Source organism: Aptenodytes patagonicus, chromosome 1 (assembly GCF_965638725.1).
Source record: "Aptenodytes patagonicus chromosome 1, bAptPat1.pri.cur, whole genome shotgun sequence".
NCBI lineage: Eukaryota > Metazoa > Chordata > Aves > Sphenisciformes > Spheniscidae > Aptenodytes > Aptenodytes patagonicus.
The window spans coordinates 213,188,635-213,210,351 of record NC_134949.1 but is presented as its reverse complement, the minus strand read 5'-3'; the positions used below and the strand labels follow the sequence as shown (position 1 = coordinate 213,210,351).

General features: G+C 38.0%; 1 protein-coding gene across 7 annotated transcripts in view; it reads left to right on the top strand.

The window, feature by feature from the left end:
* CNTN5 (contactin 5) overlaps positions 1 to 20,515 on the top strand; it is a 721,166-nt gene extending 700,651 nt beyond the window's left edge. For all 7 annotated transcript variants that reach the window (XM_076328246.1, XM_076328247.1, XM_076328249.1 and 4 more), the window contains 5 exons: positions 3,731 to 3,840; positions 12,180 to 12,366; positions 12,822 to 12,934; positions 14,336 to 14,504; positions 17,573 to 20,515. In XM_076328246.1, the coding sequence (XP_076184361.1) occupies positions 3,731 to 3,840; positions 12,180 to 12,366; positions 12,822 to 12,934; positions 14,336 to 14,504; positions 17,573 to 17,676 (683 nt within the window). In that variant the 3' untranslated portion in view covers positions 17,677 to 20,515. The remainder of the gene's footprint in view (positions 1 to 3,730; positions 3,841 to 12,179; positions 12,367 to 12,821; positions 12,935 to 14,335; positions 14,505 to 17,572) is intronic.
* The last annotated feature ends 1,202 nt before the right edge of the window (positions 20,516 to 21,717 follow it).

Below are 21,717 nucleotides of genomic sequence, written 5' to 3'. Positions count from 1 at the left end.
TGCTTCACTGCTAGCTCATTTCCTCACCCTTCTAATTTTTCTCTGTTTTAAAGTCCTCTGCAAAGACACTGGTCAGAGAGAAGGTGAAAATAGAAAGGACTTGAGGAAAAGTGAGAAGTTGGAGGGCCTCTCCAGGAAACAATCAGTCATCTCATTTTTGGTGTTTTGGAAATCAGACATCTTTTCCCTTTCTAGCACAAGACTCGAGAAAGTCTTATCCTGCAGGCAGCCATGCCACCACAAATCTGGTGGAGTCCCCAAACCAGGGACACACAACAAACAGGCTGAGAGGTGGAGCAGAGCATAATGTCTCTTGGCTTTTCTCAAGAATGGAAACAGTTTACTGGAGGTCCCCTGATTTGGAAGATACTCCCTGTGGCTACTTCCAGCAAGGGACCAAATGCTACCACTTTCTTTACCCACAGGTTGACACAAGAGGGACTACTCCTCATGATCTTCCTTCTGATTGATAGATTTGTGGATTTTTCCACAGAAAGGAATTATCGCAGTCATGGGTCCTGGCTGAAGTCCCAAAACCTCAGCTATGCAGAACTGCCTGGAGTCATAATGCAATTACCCAGGCTGAGGTTCTTAGCTTCAAATGAGAGCTCAGATTTTGAATTAGGGAGTGTGTGAAAAACCTTTCTGGAGTCAAAATGAGAAGTGAATGGATATTAAGTGATTGGATGAGGAGTCCTGACTGAGGCTCTGTTCCACAGGAGAGTTAAAACAACGTAAACATGAAAAGGCCCTTGAACTTGTTTTTCAGGTTAGATCACGTGGAAATCTTTTAAGGATGAATATTTCAGAAAAAACAGATCAGTTTACGGTCATAAATAGGGAGAACACAATGAGGGCTAGTAACTCTTCTTTCTCTTACATGCCAGTATCAACATTCAGGACTCCCTCTCTGAACGTCAGATGCAATTAGTGTAATTCCTTGTCCTGCTTTATTATAGCCATCCCAAAGACCTACAGGTTGAACATGTTTCCTTAAAGTCTGATTGCAGCACATGGAAAGACAATGTTTCATGGATATTGCACAGTTTTTTGAGAAGTTGCCATGCTGCATCTTTAATTCAATCAGGGAATATTAAAGGGACCATTAAAGATGTTGGCCTTTTTTTTTTATTTCAATCAATATGACTTCAGGCAGACACCAATAGGTTTAACATAATGCCAAGGTATTAAGAAAAGAATACGATTATAACATCAGTGACCATTATAGAAAAACCTAATGAACCTGTCAAACTTATCATTAGTTTTAGACACACAGAATAAAGCATGACATTGGAGTGAGCCACAGACTGTATTATATCACCAGAAATTATATGGTCCTCATCTTATCTGAATCAATAAAAAATGCTATTTAGTCTCCATAAACTTTCAGACAGTCATAATATACCTTATTCCTAAATATATAATTTCTGCTCTTTTGCTGAACACTTAGATTCTCAATGTCTAATATCAGTGAAATTGCAGTGAATAATTTCTGGATATGTAAGAAATGCATTTTCTTCACATAAAAGTATCCAAACTATTTCTACTCCATTTGTTGAAAACAATTTTTAAAAATATCAGAAAATATTCTGTGTTTCTATTCTGAGCAATATATAAACCACCCCTAGTGAATGCTATGAAGAGAAAATGATTTCTACATTTATAGAAAGTGTAAGGGATGCCAACCAACATTTTGCGTACATCTCAAATTATTTATCCCACTGCAGTCTTTTCTGACAACAAGGTAATTGCTTCAATAATACAAAAACTAGAAAATAGCTTTTGCCACACAAATCTTAGTAGTACATAAGATAGAATGCAGGATGTAACTATTGAACAGAAAATCATATTATGAGGAATATATTTCTTCCTAGCACAATTCTTTCAGTATTGAATTCAGAAGATCATTTCACTTATTCCTGGAGATTTTTTTTTCATTTTTCATTACCTGAAAAGTTCCATATATACTTTATACTTATTAGTAACAGTCATTGTTGGCGAACACCATTTTGCATTACATCAGAAATGCTTCTTTTCTTCAGAAGTAAATAAAAAAGAAGATCAAAAAGAGCTGCAAACATTAAAAATCTGACATCAAAAAGGATGAAAAATTTGTACAAGCCATGTCAGAGAAAAAGTGTAGGGCAGCAGTGCCAGAACAATGCCTGCAATATGATCAGAGAAAGGAGGGTAGCTAATGAGTCAAGGCTGATATTAGGCATCTTACTAAGGCAGTTTGATCACTGAGAAAAATGTATCATTTTAACTCAGACTGTTCCAATAAGAAACTCCTTTTCTGTAACCCTGTTAAATGAGCCCCAAAAAAACATTTTTTAGAAAGCTCTTTGATGTGCCTCCCTATAACATAAAAGCCAGGACCTCTGCCTGCCCTTGAAGAGCAGATCAACACATTAGAAATGTAATGAGGAACATTAGGCCAAGGAAGAAATCACAGGTTCTGCGACTGCGGGGGAATGTGAATTCACCTTTTTGCTGAGCAAGTGAACTACACCAGAATGGTGGAGAAATGCCACTACTGTGTGCTTCGCTGTCTGTATTCAAGGCTTGTCTCCACAGCTTGTCTTAAGCAAATTTTCCAGTAATATTTAGGTAATAAAGCAAAAGTTCTAAAAGATTCCATTACAAACTCATGTCTCAGTTTGATATGTGACTATTTTTGGACACTCTTCACTCCCAATGCACTAACTGGTGATACAAATTGGTGGTATGCTTAATGGCCTGTCATGGCAGATTTCTATGTACGTTTACCCAGATTGCTTCCCAACCACTGAAAGAAGCTGGACCTCTATAAAGTGTTCAATGATATGAAAGTGCAAAGTAAAACGCACCTGTGGTAACACTGTTGGGCAAGTGTGATATGTAAAGCATCCTGCAGCCCTAAGACCCCAGTGTGCACCCTGGCCATACCCCAGCAGCACCAAAGGACACCTGGCCTGGCTGGAGGGCAGGGAGGATCCTCTGCTCTAGATAACCAGGAGGTCAGGACTGCAGAGTCTCCTATGAATAGCATGGAGATAGAAACATGGACATAGGGCCAATGGTAACAACACAGGTAATGAGAGGGACAATTCCTAGGTCTTAATGCCTTCTTTAGAAAAGTGTGCATCCCAGGCCTAAACCAGTAAATGCTTCACAGCAGAGAGAAGATGGCATGCCCCAAACACTGATGTCTGTGACTTCAGGACATAATAACATAGTCCTAAAAATTTCTTTTATGTAGCATTTCACTACAGCTCTGGGTATCACTTCTTACTCGGTATAATCCCGCAGCAGGACTGACTGAGCACCCTAGCAAGGTATCGCTCATCCTGAGCTGACAGAATGGCACTAAAAAGCCAGGAAGAGAATGAATGCTCCATTTACTGCTGAAGTTCAGCTCATCAATGGCTGTGAAAGGGGTGTGTGGAGGAGGGGGGACATTTACAAATATTAAAGTTTTTTTTAAAAAATCGTAGACAAGAGATTCTGTCACAGTTTGCTACGCCCGTCATCAGTGATGAGATATTGATGTAGCATGACACAAATAAAGAAATACAACAATAATAATCTCTTCATCTTGTTCAGTTTTTCGTGTTCCCCATAAGTGTCATACCATCTTGTGAGTACTAAAGCAGAATAAAGGAAGTAAATGACAGTTTCAGATGGAGTGTTTTTGATAAATACAAGCTGTTACAGTGGAGGTTTATTGTTTCAATTTTTCTTAATACAGAACCCACTGCTGCTCCCATCGATGTCAAAGCTACGAGTTTGTCTGTATCAGAGATTCTTGTTGCATGGAAACATATTAAAGAAAGTCTAGGAAGACCACAGGGATTTGAGGTATGAACACAGAATATCATAATGAGAAGTCTTGTTGCTTTTGCTAGCATTGCATTCTGTTAACGTGCAGTATTGAAACTTCAATAAAAATTATGCTCGGTTTAGCATACATATAACTAGTTGTAGAACAACGGTCACAGCTGTAGCACTGGAACATCTTTTATTTATTTGTGCTTGAAAACTGTTCAACACCAGTTCTTATAACATCTCTTTGACACTTCAAAAAGAGCTGAAAGAACTGCAAGTGACCCAGCATGTCTCTTTCACAGGCTGGGGAAGATTAGATATTGACTGTTTCCAGCCCTAAGTGACCAGTTCAAACTTGTTATTTACTGAGAGCAATCAACACAGAGAAAGGAAAGAGCCTCTGCCATCCATGTGCTCTCATCCCGCAGTGGCCGGGGGACATCTGCTGGGCAGATCATAAAAGGTCGGATGTCAGGAGGGGAAGCAGCAGCCACACCGTCCACAAATAAAGCTCTGTTTAGAGACAGCCCTTCCTGACTTGGGAAAGAGAACCGGCCCTGGCGACAGACCTTCTTGCACTTTTGTATCCAGTTGTAGCTTTGGATCCAGTTTACAATCCAGACCTCCAGGAACAGATCAAACCTAGGACCAAACCTATCCTTTGGGGCCACCATGACCCATCCTGGCCTTGTGGTTCTGCTACGCTGTTCCTCATGAAATAGCTCAGCTAGACTCAATTTACTGATTTTGGGGTGCAGGTTATTTGACCTGCTTTAGTCCTTTGGAGAGCGCTCACTCTTTCCTGATTCTCTACAGTAACAGTGAAAAGAGGGTAAGCATGTAGATCTGAGGCAGATACCAGTGATATGGATGTCTAAAGACATCTTGTGACCTACTAGCACGGAGTGTCTCCCTGGCAGCATGTCCAGACAAGACCTGGGGGCTGGTGACCATCACTGATGGCTTTAGGAAGGAAACGTAAGTGCCCAGGCAGCACCAGAGCCACCACACTCTCCAGCACAGCCTCAGGCTGGATGGCCTTGACCAAGACAGCATGCTTACCCCACAGCTTAGGCACAGTCAGTTAGTACTTTTTTACCTATTTTGCTCTAGCTTCTTGATACCTAGATACTCCTATATTGCTGTCCAGCACAGTCCAAGCAGGCTGTGACTATCATGTGTCTCCTCAGGTCTCTCATTTGTCCAGGTCTCTTTCCCATATACATCTCCATGCTGAACTCTACAAACTCTCTTGTACTTTATCCCCACTTCTTCCTTACATTAAACATGTTTTTACCTCTTTGCACATGGCTTACTTCATGCAACAAAAGTGATATCTAACCATTTTACCTTTAGAACCGCTATATATAAACAGAACAAAACCGTGTCTGATAGAAATTATATTCACCTTACAAATGCTATCCCTCTCCACGTTGAAGTGTTCCACTTGCTACTAACCTTTGTCTTCAATTTCCAGGCCAGTCTTTTATCCTCTGAAATAATTTACTCGCTTCACCCTGTCTTTTTCTCTTCAGAAAGGTGGCTGTTTTGTTACACCCTCTCAGATATCTTGATGTCTTTTAAATTATACCTACTATTTTTACTCTTATCCTCATTCCGTCGATCACATTGATTCTCAAAATGTTCTATTAACTTTGTTTTACAAATATTTAAAATAAAAAATAGGTTTTCTTTCTAAAAGTGAAAATGATTTCTCTAGAAACTTATTCTTTCATAACTTGAATGTATTTTGCATTTACCTGCTTGTCACGTAACACTTTCCTTAGCTCTACAGATGTGTCCCAGTGTGAGGTGGCTGTTACAGGTAGGATAGTGGGCTCTCTTCATATCAGAGGTGGTCTTCCTGTCTTGGAAAATGTTTATACCCTCAGAGTTCAGCATACTCTGACCCTAACTGTAATACTCACCTGCTCTACTTCTCTCATGGACTTCTTAGGAATGAATTTGGAAATTGTTATTGATACAGCAGGGGTTATTAACATTGAACCTTATTAATAATTTAGCTCCTCACTGTGCTGTACACCTATTTTAGGATTTTACTGTGAAGATTACAGAGTAAATATTTCAAGTTAGGGACCTGCAGTTGACAGAACAAAAAACTGAAATATAAAAATAAAAATACTTCACTGCTCCTTTCTACTATGTCCCATGAGGAAATTAGAGGAGCCTTCTTAGGTATTGCTTTTATCTGGGGAGAGGAGGATGCTTTTTCTCCCCCCCACCCCCCCTGCTTTTCCCTCTTTGTTCATTTAGCCAGAATTTCTCTGCCTGCTTTCTTACAGACAAATCTTTCAGGGAGTGGTTTGCTCTTTCCTGTCCTCGTTCCCAGGAAGTATTACGATCAGAGCAGCCCTTACTCAATAAACAGAAGAGTAAATGCTGCTCTCCTGCATGATTGAGCAGGACAGAATGCAATCCGAGGATGATATTGCTAGATCTTTTCAGTGCCATTTTTTGGGAAGGACTTCATCAAAAAGGAGATAATGACTTATAGGATCAGTATAGTGAGTCAGTACATTACAATATTCACTTAGGAACACTAAGTCCACACTATCAGTCCAATTTTGCTAACATACTGACAGTTTCTTTTTAAAGCACCCCCTCAGTGCAAAAAGGAAGGACTCTGTATAGCAAGACACTGGGGCTAAACTCCCCCAAAAAAAACCAAAAGTATGGAGTAGCTTTATGCTTTCCATATGATTCACTTTCTTCAACTTCTGTGAACACTATTGTAATTTAAAAACTGATTTTGAAAGTTTTATCATGTCGTACAGTGCAGAACATAGCCTGTAATACTCCTTTAATCCACAAATAACAAATAGATAATATAGAGAAATCCAGTGACTTTGATAAAAAGATTAATGATTTATGGTTTTTTTAACAGTTTTTCCTAATGTAAAATTATTGTGGACCACAAGTAAAATGTTGCTTTCAATTCAAATTGGATGCAAAATAATCTGACTAGCCACTCTGTTTTCATGTCTCAATTTGTATTCTGCCTGCGGTCACTGCAGCAGTGGCAACCACCTACACGGTCTTTACATTTCCTGGCCTTTTAGCAACAGCTAAAGGGGGGGGGGGGGGGGGGGGAGTATTTTTTTTATGTTTGGGCTCTAATCAACAAAACTGACAGAATATTTACTACATATGGACAAGTTTGCAGTGACCCAGTTTCACTCCTGCCCTGTTTGCACTCTGTACTAAGGAGTGAAGAAAGGCAAAGTAACTTGTCCAATTTCACATTGTCATCCCTGAAAGGCAGTGTTAACTGTTATGTCACATGAGTTTTCACAAGGTTTGCTGTACTCATTTGCATCTTCCAAAGCACATATTATTCCTGACTTCAGTACAGATTTGTCAGCTGTCCGCCCGACCTTACTAAATATATGTCAGCTACACTCTCATAAAGTAGAAGTAGCTTGAAAACTTTGTCAGAATGGTAGAAAAATATAGTGTGTTGTTCATACTTATTGTTTAGAATCTGTAACCTGAAGGTTATAAAATCTATTTCAGCCCTAGGCATTATTTTCTTTGTCACTCACTACTGGTAGGGAAGGGAAAGAATTATTGGCTGGAAGAACAGATTTTTTTTTTTTTTTTTCTTTTCCAGAAAAACAATGCTAATACTTAAGTATAGATCACAAAGCTCATGTCTTTTTCACTGGAATTCCCCCAAGGGACAGGAGCTTGACTAACTTAATCAAAAGATCAACTTGCAACAACAAAAAAAAAAGTATAAAAAATAGAAAATCTTGAATGCCATTTTCAGAGAGGATTACTTGACATAATAACTTTTTTATGTCATATTCTGTTTTTTCAAAGAGAAATATTCAAGAGTTTTTGCTGTTTCTTGGATATACTTTATCTGTTTTTACAGTGGAACAGAAAATTACATCTACAAGGTACTGGAATGTGGGGGTTTTTGAATTTATTGAAGCATACCTTGAAGTAATTTAGAAAGAATATATGGATGTTTCTACCAGAAGCTGGTAAAGCAAGACAGAAAAAAGAGGAATTGGTGTTTTACCAGCCTGAATGCCAATTTACTAAACTTCACTTTTGGAATGAATGAATTTTCCCAAACACAAAATTAGCAATTGGACAGTTTTATATACGAGTCAATTTTGCCTACAAAGTTACTCATATGCTAATTCAAACCCCTCTAAAATCCTGAAGACTATAAGCAGGATTTTATAGCACAGCAGTACTACTGCTTTTCAAGTCCTTAAGGTATGGATCACACTCTAGATCTCTCATGAGGGCCTCAAGAGAGCCATACCCTTTACAATGTCTGTATCATGAATAGTTTGTTACAAGACTACTAGCTTTCTATATTACCTAAAATCAGAAGCCTATATAATTATTGAGTTTTCATAAGAAAATATGACTAGATATTTTATGATCGTCCTCAAGGTTGAGATACATTATCAGTCTTCATTCAATGTGCATGCAGGACTATGTGGGAGAAGAGAGTACCTGAGAAAAGAGGAGGATGCAAGCTACTCCAGAGAAGACCCCAGAACCTAGGAGTACTAAACAGTGTTTTCTTTCTTCTTTTCAGTCAGCAATTGTTTTGGTGAGAGGGAAGAAACCGAGGTTGATTGACCTTTTTGCAGGAACCTCTCATCTTGTTCTGAAAGACAGTCACACCAATATCTTGAGATTATACAAACAGCAGCAGCAGATGATACAAAAAACACCTCTTCTTCTGTCCTAAGTGCTTGGTTATACCGTTGCAGTTTTGCCAGCGCTAACATTTGCATGACTGCAATGTGTCAGTTTAAGGCGCTGATAGGTGTTCTGATAATGATAATTAAATCAGTTTTTATGAAATCTGAATCATTTTTTTAGGGCTAGCAGCAGTTCTTTCAGCTCACCGCACTTTCTCCCCTAGCACTTTCTGTACTCTGATATCTCTTCAAGTTCCTTTTCAGTTATGTCAGTACTGTTGATGTTGGTAAAGACTCCATCAGAGAGTGCAGAAAAGTTTGTCTGTTTGTCCACTTCCATTCATCCTACCTAATTTGGGCTCTTACATGAAATGCCTAATTTGTAGCTTTAATTCTCTGTGGTCAACAGAAAGAGTATCCAGACAATAACTCTGACTGCTGAATTTAGAGAAGAGGGCCTGCAACTAGATAACATGAATTTATACCAAAGTGCTATTATGCATACCCTAGAAACCAATTTGGGAAAAAGAGTAATATTATCTAAGATACTTTTAACATGAAACTTCAAGGAAGTAGTCTGTAAGTATTAGAGATAGAAAAATTTTAGATGGAAACATACTTTTAATGTGATGGTTTACTTTTAACGATTGCTTAACCCATGATCAGGACAAAGCAGCTTGCATGTGCCTGCATCTCTTCTATTCAGTTGTTTAAATATCATTATTGGTTTCTCTCCAGCTCAGAGATGGGTTTCTGGGAATCAGATGAAAAACAGCAGAAAGCCCAGCAAAAAATTTTAAATCTCACAAACAATAATGCATTAAACAAACCAAATACTTCCCCCCCCCTTTTTATTTCATTTTTAAAATATAGGCTTCTCTTTTGTGATTTATGCTTCATGCTATATCAATATTCAAAGTTATCGTTAATGAAAACCTACTCTAAGTGTGGTAAATCCCTTCTGAGCACTATAAATTAAGGTTACAGAAAATAGCAAGATTTTTAAAAAAACCAAACACATAAAAGTGTAAATAAACAAACCCTGTTTTAAGAAATATGTCCAGCACTTTTAAACATGAGTCGTATCTTCATTTCGGTTCAAATTGATGTAAGTTCCCCTATCATCGACCTCAGTCAACAATCACTGGAGTTCTTTTTTTTTTTTATAACCACTTTTTCCTTTAGTTCATTTGGCCATCAAGACATGGATGTGTGCATTAAGAAAGAAAGAGAAAAACATATTTTGAGATCAAAGTCCAAACGCACCTAGTAAAACTTTAAGGGCAATTTTAAAAGCAGGGACCAAACACTTAAGGGCTTTGAACTACAGGAGAAACTGAAATAGAAGCACTGCCAAATTGGATTTAATGCTTTTGCTGCTTAATACAATGTATTAATTCCCACAAGAATACCCCTTTGCCAACAGAGAACACCTTTGTCACGTGGTGCAGCAGAACTGGTAGGGAACATGCCATAGTTATTTTTGCAGACTTAATGTGCAAAATATAATTAGTATCCAAACTGATAATGCCATATAAGCACTGGTGGAGATCATTTCCAAACACATGAAAAATATCAAAAGGGCTGAGTTATGCTCCTAGCTTTCTTCCACACTCATCAGGTTTTAATATCTTTGTAGTCCTAACACCATTATTTGGAAAATCAGGTTTTCACAACTTCTTTATACTAAATAAAGCTTCAGTGCAAAAGCTGGGGGCTATCTACTGTCTTGTACATTGCATTCACGAGACATGGTGTGCCCTGTGAATAAACTACCACAATGAGACCTATTGAGCTACTTATAATTTTGCTTCTGGCTTTCTAGAACCAGGATTTCACCACTTCAGTTGCATTTCCACCCCTGCTACTGTGCACCTGTGTAACCTTGGGCAAGTCACTTTTCCTTTCTGATCATTTCCCTGTTGGATCCTCAGCAGACTTCACTAACTGGATGATAGGGTCTCCAGGACATGTGCTGCCTCTCACTACCTGTTTGTACAGTGCTTAATACTATGTGGCTCTCATCACTGTAGTGTCAAGTTTGTAAAGATGCATTGCAAGTAAAACGAAAGGAATCTAACTGCCCAAGAGATAATAAGCATTGGAGGTTCAATCCCAGTGTGTGAATAAAAGGTTGTTGATTCTTTTTTCTTTCCAAGGAAGATGTGACTAGGTGTTCCTTCAGATACCAAGAGGGTTGGTCAAGCATTCAGCTAGCAAAATACCTCAGTGAATCACACTTATTTCAACAACAAGTGGTGACTACAGCTAGATTTGCTATCTGAGCTGTAATTAACATAAGAATTAAAGCAAGAGCATTTTAGCATGAGATAATGCAGGCACACAAAAAAGATATTTACATGAATGTTACAATTGAAAGAGTAAACTTTAAGTTGGCACAAACTGATATATCCTCAATCAAAGTTAACAGAGCCACTTTACTCAAGTGAAGATATGACCTCAAATGTATATTTTTGCAGCCAGGTCTTTCTAGATTTATTTTTTTTAAATGGCAGTCCTAGTGCAATTATAAAAGGTCAGCATTGTACTCATTGGTCTTATTTTCCTATGAGCCCCTTGGGTTTTTTGGTTCGCCATTTTCTGGGATACATGCACAAGAGTGCTGTATCATCCATGACCTTTTTCTCAGAGGAAAAGTTATCCAGATGTAATATGAATAACTTATTATGAAATAACCAACTTCACAGAAAAGGTCAAAATGTGGAATAAATCCAAGTAGGTCTCAGCATGAATAATGGTAAGCTGAATATAGGTCTTTGAATGGCACATTAGTGACATCTCCTGTTAGGGAAAATAGGGCCCCATGAGAATTACCTTACTTGTGTAGGTCACCTAGATACATTAAAAAAAGACAGTACTGCTTTTTTCCTGTTATGCCCTGCAAATACTTGATCCTTGAGGAAAGAGACTAGCCAAATTCCTAGCTCAGCTCTATAACCTCTTTGAGATTTTGATGAACTCAGTGCAGATACCAGATATATGGACTAAACCACCAAAGATCATTTAGGGTTTTTATGTCTGAAAAGGAAGGGCATAAACATGCTATCAAAATTGCATTTATCAGAAACCTGTTTATATCCAAGAACTAAAACTGAATCCACTTCTTTCTTTTTCTTCAGGTAAGATTTTTCAGATGAATGAAAGATTTCCTTTGGTGTTCTGTCATTTCCTATTCATTACATATTCATTACATATTCATTCTTATGAGATAAGAAATCTCATGGCTCTGAGTTGCACAGGGCCAGGAAGGGAATATTGCTCACAACACTTCTTAACTGATGCGGTCAGAGCTTTCCAGGGTGAAGGTAGCTATTCTGGTGACCTACCAGAGGATGAGCTCTCCTTGAATTCTCTGAAATTGACTTCTGCCGATGTTCATCCTCTGCTATTCCGTCTTGTAGTTACATCTTCTTGTGCTAGTACACAGCAATTCAACATGCTTCAGGTAATACCGTGATATTCTGAGTCTCGCCATTTTGGAGAAGTGAGCATTGCTTGGCTCTGAGGTTAGGCTGCAAATCACACGTGTTCAAAAGGGTTTGATGATCAGACAAAAGGCAGAAATGGCAAAAAGACCCTCCACAGGATAACAAGTATAAGCATCTGGAAGCATGAGCTTCCCAGATGCCTATATTAATCCTTCATTTGGTCACTTTGCAGGTTGGTTACTGGAAGGACATGGAGCAGGAAGAAGCAGCAGCAAAGGTCAAAACTGAGGGAAATGAGTCATCCATCCTCCTGACAGGATTAGAAGGAAACACATTATATCACCTAACGGTGAGGGCGTACAACGCTGCAGGGTATGGACCACCTAGCACTGCTGTGCGTGCAGCAACCAAGAAGTCTCGTAAGTGATCTCAGTACCTTTGCTCAAAGGGAGAAGTCAGGGAGCAACCTCTGCCCTCTTGGGTTTTCCTTTAATAAGAGTGTATAATAATCAGGAATCATGTATAGTTTTGATTCATGGCTTTGCTTTGATATTTAGACACGAATTCATATGACTTTGCATTCATAACAAAGGTTATCTTCCTAGAAAACAAGGCATTTTTGACAAAGAAGGGACAGAAAAGAATTCAAGTTCATAATTTCTGTGGAGTTCATGGGGTGGGCTGAATAAATACACCACAATCTATTAAATGACAATTCTGGTGCAAAAAAAATCTTTTTAAAATTCCAGCTAGATTTGGGAGCCTGCTAACACAACCAGTTGTAAATATAATAGAAGACTGAAATACTTTTCTTTGGATTTTAAAGAAACTACCTATAAACTATATTTATGTACATGTTATTTTTTCCCCTCAGCTCCCAGCCAAGCACCAAGCAATATTATGTGGATACAGGATGGCCCTCATGTGTCTCTTGGGTGGGAGCCAGTCAGACCTCTAGCTAATGAATCTGATGTAATGGGATACAAGGTCAGTGCATCCCCTTCCTTGCTCACCTTTCTCTCTTCCAAATGACTAGTCCTCTTCCCTGTTGGCTTTTTTCCCTTTCTTGTTTTTCTGTGTAAGTAGAGTATGCTACACAAACTGTCTGCAATCAGTTTTCACCATGAAAAGCAATAAATAAAATTGAAAAGAGCAAAATGTCCCAACATTTTCTATGTTGTGATTTTCACCTACTGATTATAAACTGAGTGAGCTCTATCTGAGGGGATCAGTTCATCGAATCCGACTCAGAAGTCGCTATTAGTAAGACCAGCCTGCAATGAAATTCCTACTAACACTTCAATTTAACTGTGTTTGCAGTAAGATTTAAGAGAAATGCAGAAGAATGAGGCATCTTAAAATATTAAGATAAAATATTAATTAATATTTTCATGGAGCAGAAACACAAATATTTGGATTTGTTTTGTGATCATGTTGGTGGTGTTCAATAATCAGTGACAGTAACATCTGGCATTTAAAGTTTTAAAGAGTAAAAACCAGATTAACTCTTAAATAACAAGTCATAAAAAGCAGTGGAATTCACTGCAATTTTTTAAATCAAAACAGAATGATTTCAATGTTTTTGCAGAGGCATGGTGTTTTTTCTTTTTTAAGCATATATACAATAATTTCTATAGACTACAATCTGATATTCCCTCTGATACCTCAGGAAATACCACCAAGAAAGTGTAAAATGTTTCAAATAAACCAGAAACTGCTCTAACCTTTATCAGAATAGCTGAGATTCTGAAAAAAGTTCAGTTCACTACTTTGCTCTTTTACACCTCTCTGACCTTTTTAATTTTGTCTGGGAACAGAAACTTACGCAGAAGTACCAAAAAGACAGCTATGTACTCACTTATTTCCTCCCACACTCCATAAGCTTGTACTGAGTTTCACAGGAGATGCAGGGACAGATCTGAGCTATTCTCAGTTGACTTAGCCAGCTAAAGTAAACACACTAAGGACATTATTTAGGGCATTTTCTTTACATTTGAAGATGGATTCTTGAGCCAAAAATGTGACTATCTACATAAATTTGGGGATAAGAATTTGAATGAAATGGAACTCAAAATGCATTTAGAAGAAAGTTTGGAGAAAAAATTGTGTAACACCTAATGCTGGAGCAGGCAAATGCTATATCTTCTCTCTGGATCGTAATCAATGTCCTTTCACATTCATTAATTGCTAATATACTTTGCTATTAATGTTTTGAAGCCATTAGGGGGAGGGGAGAGTAAAAGCAGATGACTGCTCAAATGTAATGTCAAGAAATCCTTAATGAAAGCATGAAACAGTTAACCTTTCAGTGACTGCGTTATCTACACAAAATGACTGGTATGTAACTTGAATGACCACTATGACTACTATCTACTTTATTGACCATAGGTATTATTTAGGCAAGAAGGCCAGAGCAACAGTCAAGTTATAGAAACACAGAAAACCTCTGCAGTGGTACTTCTTCCTGATGTTGGCGTCTACATCATTGAGGTCTGTGCAGTCAGTGAAGGAGGGGATGGGACTGCGAGTCCCCAGATCAGAGTTCCATCTTTCTCAGGTAAGGTTACACTTATATTTGGAAGAGTGGTGATTATAGCAGTGCTCATTAACTCTATTATTCTCTACTCGAAACAAATGTTCTCACAATTCTCTAGCTATTGGATAAAATCATTAATCAGTCTTCATTTCTCTGCTGAAACAAAGGTATCTAGTGCCATTTGGGATGCTCAAGAGTATCTGAGGCATCCATATGGGGCTGATAAATAAAACCGAGGATTTACAGGAAAACTCTCCCTTTCTAGGATAACAACTGGAAACCTAACTGAGCTGTAGATGTCTACACGTGCATTAGGTTTCTCAAACAGCATTATAGTCAGCTGAGATGTAATCCATACAGACCAACAGTGGAGCCTAGACAGCAATTCAGCTGATCTTCTCAATTTAAATATTCAGAAATAGGCACATAAAGACATCTGAGCTGTCCTAAGGTATCCCAAATATCTGCACAGAGCTGGTAGCTATGATGCGGGACTTAGAGGATACGCATATCATTCTGGACCACCAGCCAGGTGGTCTGTGTTAGGTGTACACAGCTAAAATGGCATGCATTTAGGTAGCTGAACCCTCTGTATGTGCCTGCTTTAGAATAAGCGGAATTAGTCTATAAGTTCCATTGACTCCCTTGCGTAGATATTACTTTATTAAATGATTAATGTATTACAGCATTAAAGTATTATCATGAAATAAATTATGATGTCTAGCTTCTATTTCCTCAGTTACTGCAATATGTGGAAAGAATTTAAAGTATCAATATTACACAGGTAAGAAAAGGATGGAAGGATTAGCCAGAAAATAACATTGTCTCTTGCCTAAACACAACGAGGCATCTGTTGCGGATGGAGTGAGACTGCACTTCACTCATGAGAGAGAAGGAACAATACTTTATTGATAGAAAACAGTGAGTTAAAGCGTGAATTAACAAAGTTCAATGGAAAATGCGACAGTGAACACGATTTGATGGCAAGGTACACTTGATTATTTACTGCATAGAGGACAGGGTCAGACATTACTGTCAGGGAGACCCTCCTGTTGAGTCATGAGGTTCAGAAAGGACCCCCTTGCTTTCTAAACTTCTCAGAGAGGAGTTTAGGTGCGGCTGGATCCAATCCTAATCCCAATCTTGGTCAATGGTTTATGTCTAAAGGATTATATATGTGCAATCAATCCTTTATATCACTTAGCTAAGGTTTCAAAGTTTAGCATGCTATTAGTCACTTACCCAGGATCTGTCGCGGCAAGGAATCTTTCAACCTCGAGGAGTAACCTTGAGAGGCGTCCCTACTCAAGGGGAGATCCTGGCATGCAGCCCGCTGCCCTGCAGGATAGCTCAAAGGGCTCTTGGGCTGCTCACTATTTATAGGGGTAAGATGATTGACTCATAGTCATATTTGCATACGGATAACTGTGGTTAGGTGGGCGTATTTCTCACAATAACCAAGGGCTATTGTGTTGTTATCTGGCTCCCGAATCCACTTCGTTAATGGATGAAGTATCACCATCAGCATCCATTAACGCCTGCCCCTGGTAGTTCTCACTTAGGTAGGGTTACAGGAGATAAAGGTCAGGTTGGGTGGGGGAGCACACCATCACAGCATCTTAATTGTAACTTCCTGCTAACACTTTAAAATTCTACTAAACATCGCTTTTTAGTCCTTAAGGAGTCCTATCCAAAAGGTGTGAGCCTGAAACTTCAATCTAGACCTAAAATTTCAGCTCTAGTCTATTCACAAACTACAGTGCTATCATCAGAATGCAGAAGACAGCAACCCCTACTCCATGGAATATTTGTTTCATGTATCTTTTGAGCCATAACTCTAGGCCACAAAATCTTTCATTCCCTCTAACCTGATATTTTTTATTAAACTACACACAACAGATCAGTTCCACTTAGGACGAGTGTGGTCCAAAGAGACCCAGTCTGGTTCCCTTCCCATCCTGTGATCTGTTGCCACTGCCAGCCCATAGCAGATTTCCCCTTAGCACAGCTTTTTAAGGGACTGCTGTGATCTAAAAACATCACTGGACTACTGGGCAAAAGACCACTTTTTCCTCTGGACAAACATCAAGATCAAGGGTTAGCTTTCATTCTTTGTTTCAGGAAGAACATTTGTGACTGTGACCCAGGGCATCTTCTGCAACCCAATTCTTTTTGAGGATGTCCTGGTTTCGGCTGGGATAGAGTTAATTTTCATCCTAGTAGCTGGCATAGTGCTGTGTTTTGGATTTAGCATGAGAATAATGTGATAATACACCGATGTTTTAGTTGTTGCTAAGTAGTTCTTACACTGGTCAAGGACTTTTCAGCTTCCCATGCTCTACTGACTGAGAAGGCTGGAGGTGCACAAGAAGCTGGGAGGGGGCACAGCCAGGACAGCTGACCCAAACTGGCCAAAGGGATATTCCGTACCATGTGACGTCATGCTCAGTATATAAGCTGGGGGCAGTTGGCCGAGGGGCAGCGATTGCTGCTCAGGGACTGGTTGGACGTCAGTCAGCGGGCAGTTGCATCACCTCTTGGGGTTTTTTTCCCTTCCTGGGTTTTGTTCCCCTCTCTCTCTGTTTTACTTTCCATTACAATTTTTTATTGTTGTTGTTGTTGTTATTCTTATTCTTAGTATGATTTTATTATTTCAATTATTAAACTGTTCTTATCTCAACCCATGAGTTTTCTTACTTTTGCTCTTCCAATTCTCTCCCCCATCCCACTGTGGGGGGGAGGGTGAGCGAGTGGCTGTGTGGTTCTTAGTTGCTGACTGGGGTTAAACCATGATAGAGGATTAAGGCATAAAACCACATACCCTTTTGGAATTTCCTATTCATTTGCAGACTGAATATGAGGATTCAGCATGTGAGTTTCTGTAGATATCATCATAAAATCCCCAATTTCCTCATGTCTGTGTAGGGAGCCTATTTTGCGATTGCAGTTCTCACAAGGTAATCCATTGCCTAAAAGTTAGGCTTTTGCTGAGCATAATAGAATACAACTTTTGGGCAAAATGTAGTACCTAAATGTACTAAGAACTGTTTGCATCATTTGTTCCTTAATCACTTTGTTTTTCATTTCAGGAGGGAAAGTAACAAGTGCTCAATCCAGCTTACATGTGTTGTCCACTTCCTCATCCTCTGTAACATTGCTTTTGGCACTGATGGTTCCTTCAACCCCATGGTGAAGACTGCAGACTTTGTTGTTGTTGTTATTTGTTTGCTTTAGCTTGATGACACCAAGGGATGGAGTTTTATGTCCGTGGAGAAACTGGAAACCCAAGCTAATGCTTAAAGACCCGTAGAAATGCCTGTGGTGCACTTAGAGGAGTGTTGGAGACACGGTCAATAATCCATCAGGTTTCTTTCACTTCATTTTTTGTAAAAGTCCTCTGGGGAGGGGACACTTCTTGGCCCAAAAATATGCAGATTATATGTAATAAACTTTTGTAAGGAAACGTAATTTCTGTCAAACGTACTTTAGTTTTTTAATATGTTTGATTTTGGTGACCCCAGTCATGTATCATTAGGTGTTTACACAGTGGTGTCTAGTACAGTACATCTGTTTGGTTTGGAAAAAAATTCTTTTATAAATATAGAACAAAGTCTTATATAGCTTTGTCGAATACTTTTCTTGCATCCCCTATGGCTATCTGTTCCAATCGACAAGAGAGAAAAATAGTTTAGATACACAGCCCACTGCAAAAGTACAGAGAATTTGTTCTGAAAATGTATGAATATGTATTTAATTAGCAAAAAGAATTGTCAATACAATATTAGCACACTCAGAAAGTGACAAAAAGGAGCAGAAAAGAAGCCATTTATTTTATCACAAGGTAAACTGAAAATGATTAAACACAAACTTAAAAAGAAACAAGTTTGGTTTTCTTCAAATACCACATGATTTAATGTCAAATGAATCAAATATTTATTTTCAATAGCAAATAAAAAATCAATTCCTAATGCATATGACAATGAAAACTCCACTGGGTATTTAAACATGATACACATTAGGCTGCTAAGTGGACAAATAAAGCAATGCAAGGAGATAAACCTACTTTTTCCAACCACTTCTCAGTTGTAACTTTTTTCCCTCTGGGTCCATTTTTTAGTAACATTCTGTGCTTTATATATTTGGTAATCAAGTTGAAGTATATATGAAAGCATATTATGGAGAGAATATTAGCATTTTTTGGAATGTAACCATTCACATATATACAGACTCCAGTAGGATATATTTTGTGGAATGCTGTGTCTGAAAAAAAATACTTGGATAAGTGCTACTGAGCATCATTTCAGTTATTTAGCTAATTGGCTCTATTTCTATAGCTCACTAGAGATTTTTCTTGTAGGGACTGTGTGCTATCAGTTTTAATCCCCACTTCTTGCTGAACCAAAAAATTTTTCACTCAATAGAAAATTTGGACGACTTTTCTATATTGGAAGGCCTTTCCACATATTGGCACCTGAATCAAAATTATCCCCAGTGTATATGGTGTGTGTGTTTGTACAATTATGGTGTGCACGGTGTTATGAGGGAGGGTGTTTTACTACTATGTGGTTAGGGATCGCGCCTTGGATGAACATTCCCTTGCCTGGGAAAAATCAAGTCAAAAGAGTTTAACAGACAAGTCCTAAGAGCATATTTCTTCTAGCTGTCCATCCCTCTAAAAGTTTTGATGCAAATCTATTTTGGTTGATGGGTTCTGGGTCTAAAATGCTATTATTTTGCCAGCTCACTAACAAAATAATACTTGGCATACATAGTACACTCGAACTGTGCCCTTTCTTAGCAACTTTAAAATAGTAGCCAAGAAAGCACAACACAGAGCAAGTGCTTGGTAGGTAAAAAGCTGACCAACAACTCATTTTTTTTTTCCTTTGAATATTTTATCAGTAAAATTTTTCAGAGATAGTTCAACTCAAATCTTTATTACCCACTAATATTTTAAATAATTTTCTAAAATATAGGTTTTAAATTTACTTAGTCACAATGTTGCTAGGAAAACAAAGGCAGGATAGCTTGCTGAGCATAGACTGTAAATACACGCAGAAGGAGACCTTCCATATCTCTGCTTCTGGAAAAGCCTTTGAGATCAAAGAAAGAAAGGTGGAATATACTTTGCTGATAGAGCAAACTCATAGAAAATAACTACCTGCTGTCATTTGTAAAACAGCAGCATTGCTACTGTGAAGAGAACTTGCATTAGCAAACCATCGTTTTTCAAAAGGTTGAAATAAACAAGAATAAAGTGATGAACCAAAAAGGAAAATGGCTATTTTATAAATTAGTTAAGCATAATTTCCTCTATTTTTTATACAGCTGCTTGCCAATGCAGTTTATTTCAGAGTATTCAAAAAGGCTACAGTCACTGCTGGTGGCGTTTTGGTCAAACAACTTTCTGAATACAATAGATGGCTGTGCTTTATAAGAATGAAAGTCTGATAAGGAGATAGAGCTGCATCTAGTTATATCTCGCTCTGTAGTGTCAAGATACAGATAGAAATACTGAACATACCATCAGGTAATGTAGTTGTATTGCAGGGACAAAAAGGGATATGTTTTATATTCAACATGAACAGAATATGTATTTTGCTTCTTAAATATATTAATAAACATGTTTTAAATGTTTCAGTACCTATGTATTACCTATTTGTTACTTTGTAGAAGAAGATGGTTCCTTATCATGACATACTATTTTTTAGTTGCAATGGAGAGCTCTTTCCTTTTTCATGTAAAAGATTGTAATAGTGCAGTCTAGCGTCACTGAGGAGACTGTATTTTTGTATAATGCCACAAGACCTGTTTGGAAAAAAATAATTAGAAAGAAACTTTGTTTTGCAGACCAAAAGAAAGATACTGTCATGGCCCATATCAAGTTGTTAGATATATTGTATACAATCTGTATATATGCTATATATAATGGTATATACAATGTGGAAGACACAGTAATATAATAGTTCCTGTGTACTGTTCTTGTAACATTAGATCTTTTTAATAAATAATTCTCTTTTTATTGACTTTTATCTTATCTCCTGTCAGCTCCTGAATTGTATTCATAGAAGTCAGGGTGACACAAACATTTTGGATTCCAACAGCAACAACCTTTTAATTACATGACTTTCAAGAAGAAAATGATGAATCTGCAATAGTGAATGTGGACAATACAACCATTAAAATCAAATAATTTTTTGTCATCTTTCTAATTTCACATATGTGTTGGTTTCCCTGGGTAGATATTACTTTTATAATTAAATAACCAAAAGGTGCAAGATGGTTGGAACTCTCAACATGAAACTACACCTAACAAAAATTGCAAAATAAGTCTGCAAATTAGTTTCAGAGATAAAAGCTCTCTGCATTTTAAGAAAAGAATCATGAAAAGTGCTTTGTAAGGAAGCCACCAAGGGCAATCCTCTGTATACTGAATTATATATAGTTTCTGGGACTGCTCTGGCACGTGTAACATTCTTTCAGGTGTCACCGATACCCCATGGCCATGCAGGCACAAAAGCACAGCGTGGCCATTTCATATTCGGTTGAAAAGTTTAGTTGCTTTGCCTTACACTTGAAATACTTTGTGTGATAAATCACAACAAAAAAGCTTTCAAAAATATAAATGCCCTTTTGGAGAAAAAAATTGGATGACCCAATTATAGCAAATATTTTTCTTTTTTCATAGTTTTATTTGAGTTTTTAATAATCCCCAATCACTTCTTTATGAAATGCATATTTATAGGGGTAAATGACTTCGCAACATAGTACGAAGTCAAAAAGCCCATTTTGGAAATAAAAATTGATTGCCACAGTCACCATTTGAACTGACACTTCAATTACAAGATGGGTATGGCTTAAATAGCATATTATATCATGATTTCCATTAAATTAGTTATGAATGTCACAGAAAACTGTAATGACCTGGTTTTGCTGACATGGAGAACTGTGTATATTGAAAATCTATATCCTATCAGAACTTCTACCAAACTGCAACCCACTCTTGCCCTTTTATGGCCATCATCCCACTTCCTCTGAAGATGAAAGACATTTTCCTTCTTAATTACTTCCTATGCTTTTGAGCAAAACAATGTCAGAGCTATGACACTGAAAGTCCTTCAGCACAAGAGATCTGCAGCACCTTGAACCTTGCTGTGACAGCATATTGCCAAACATAGTCTGTTTGCTCAAGGCATAGCTACTCCCACAACCCCTCCCTCCACCAAGAAAATAT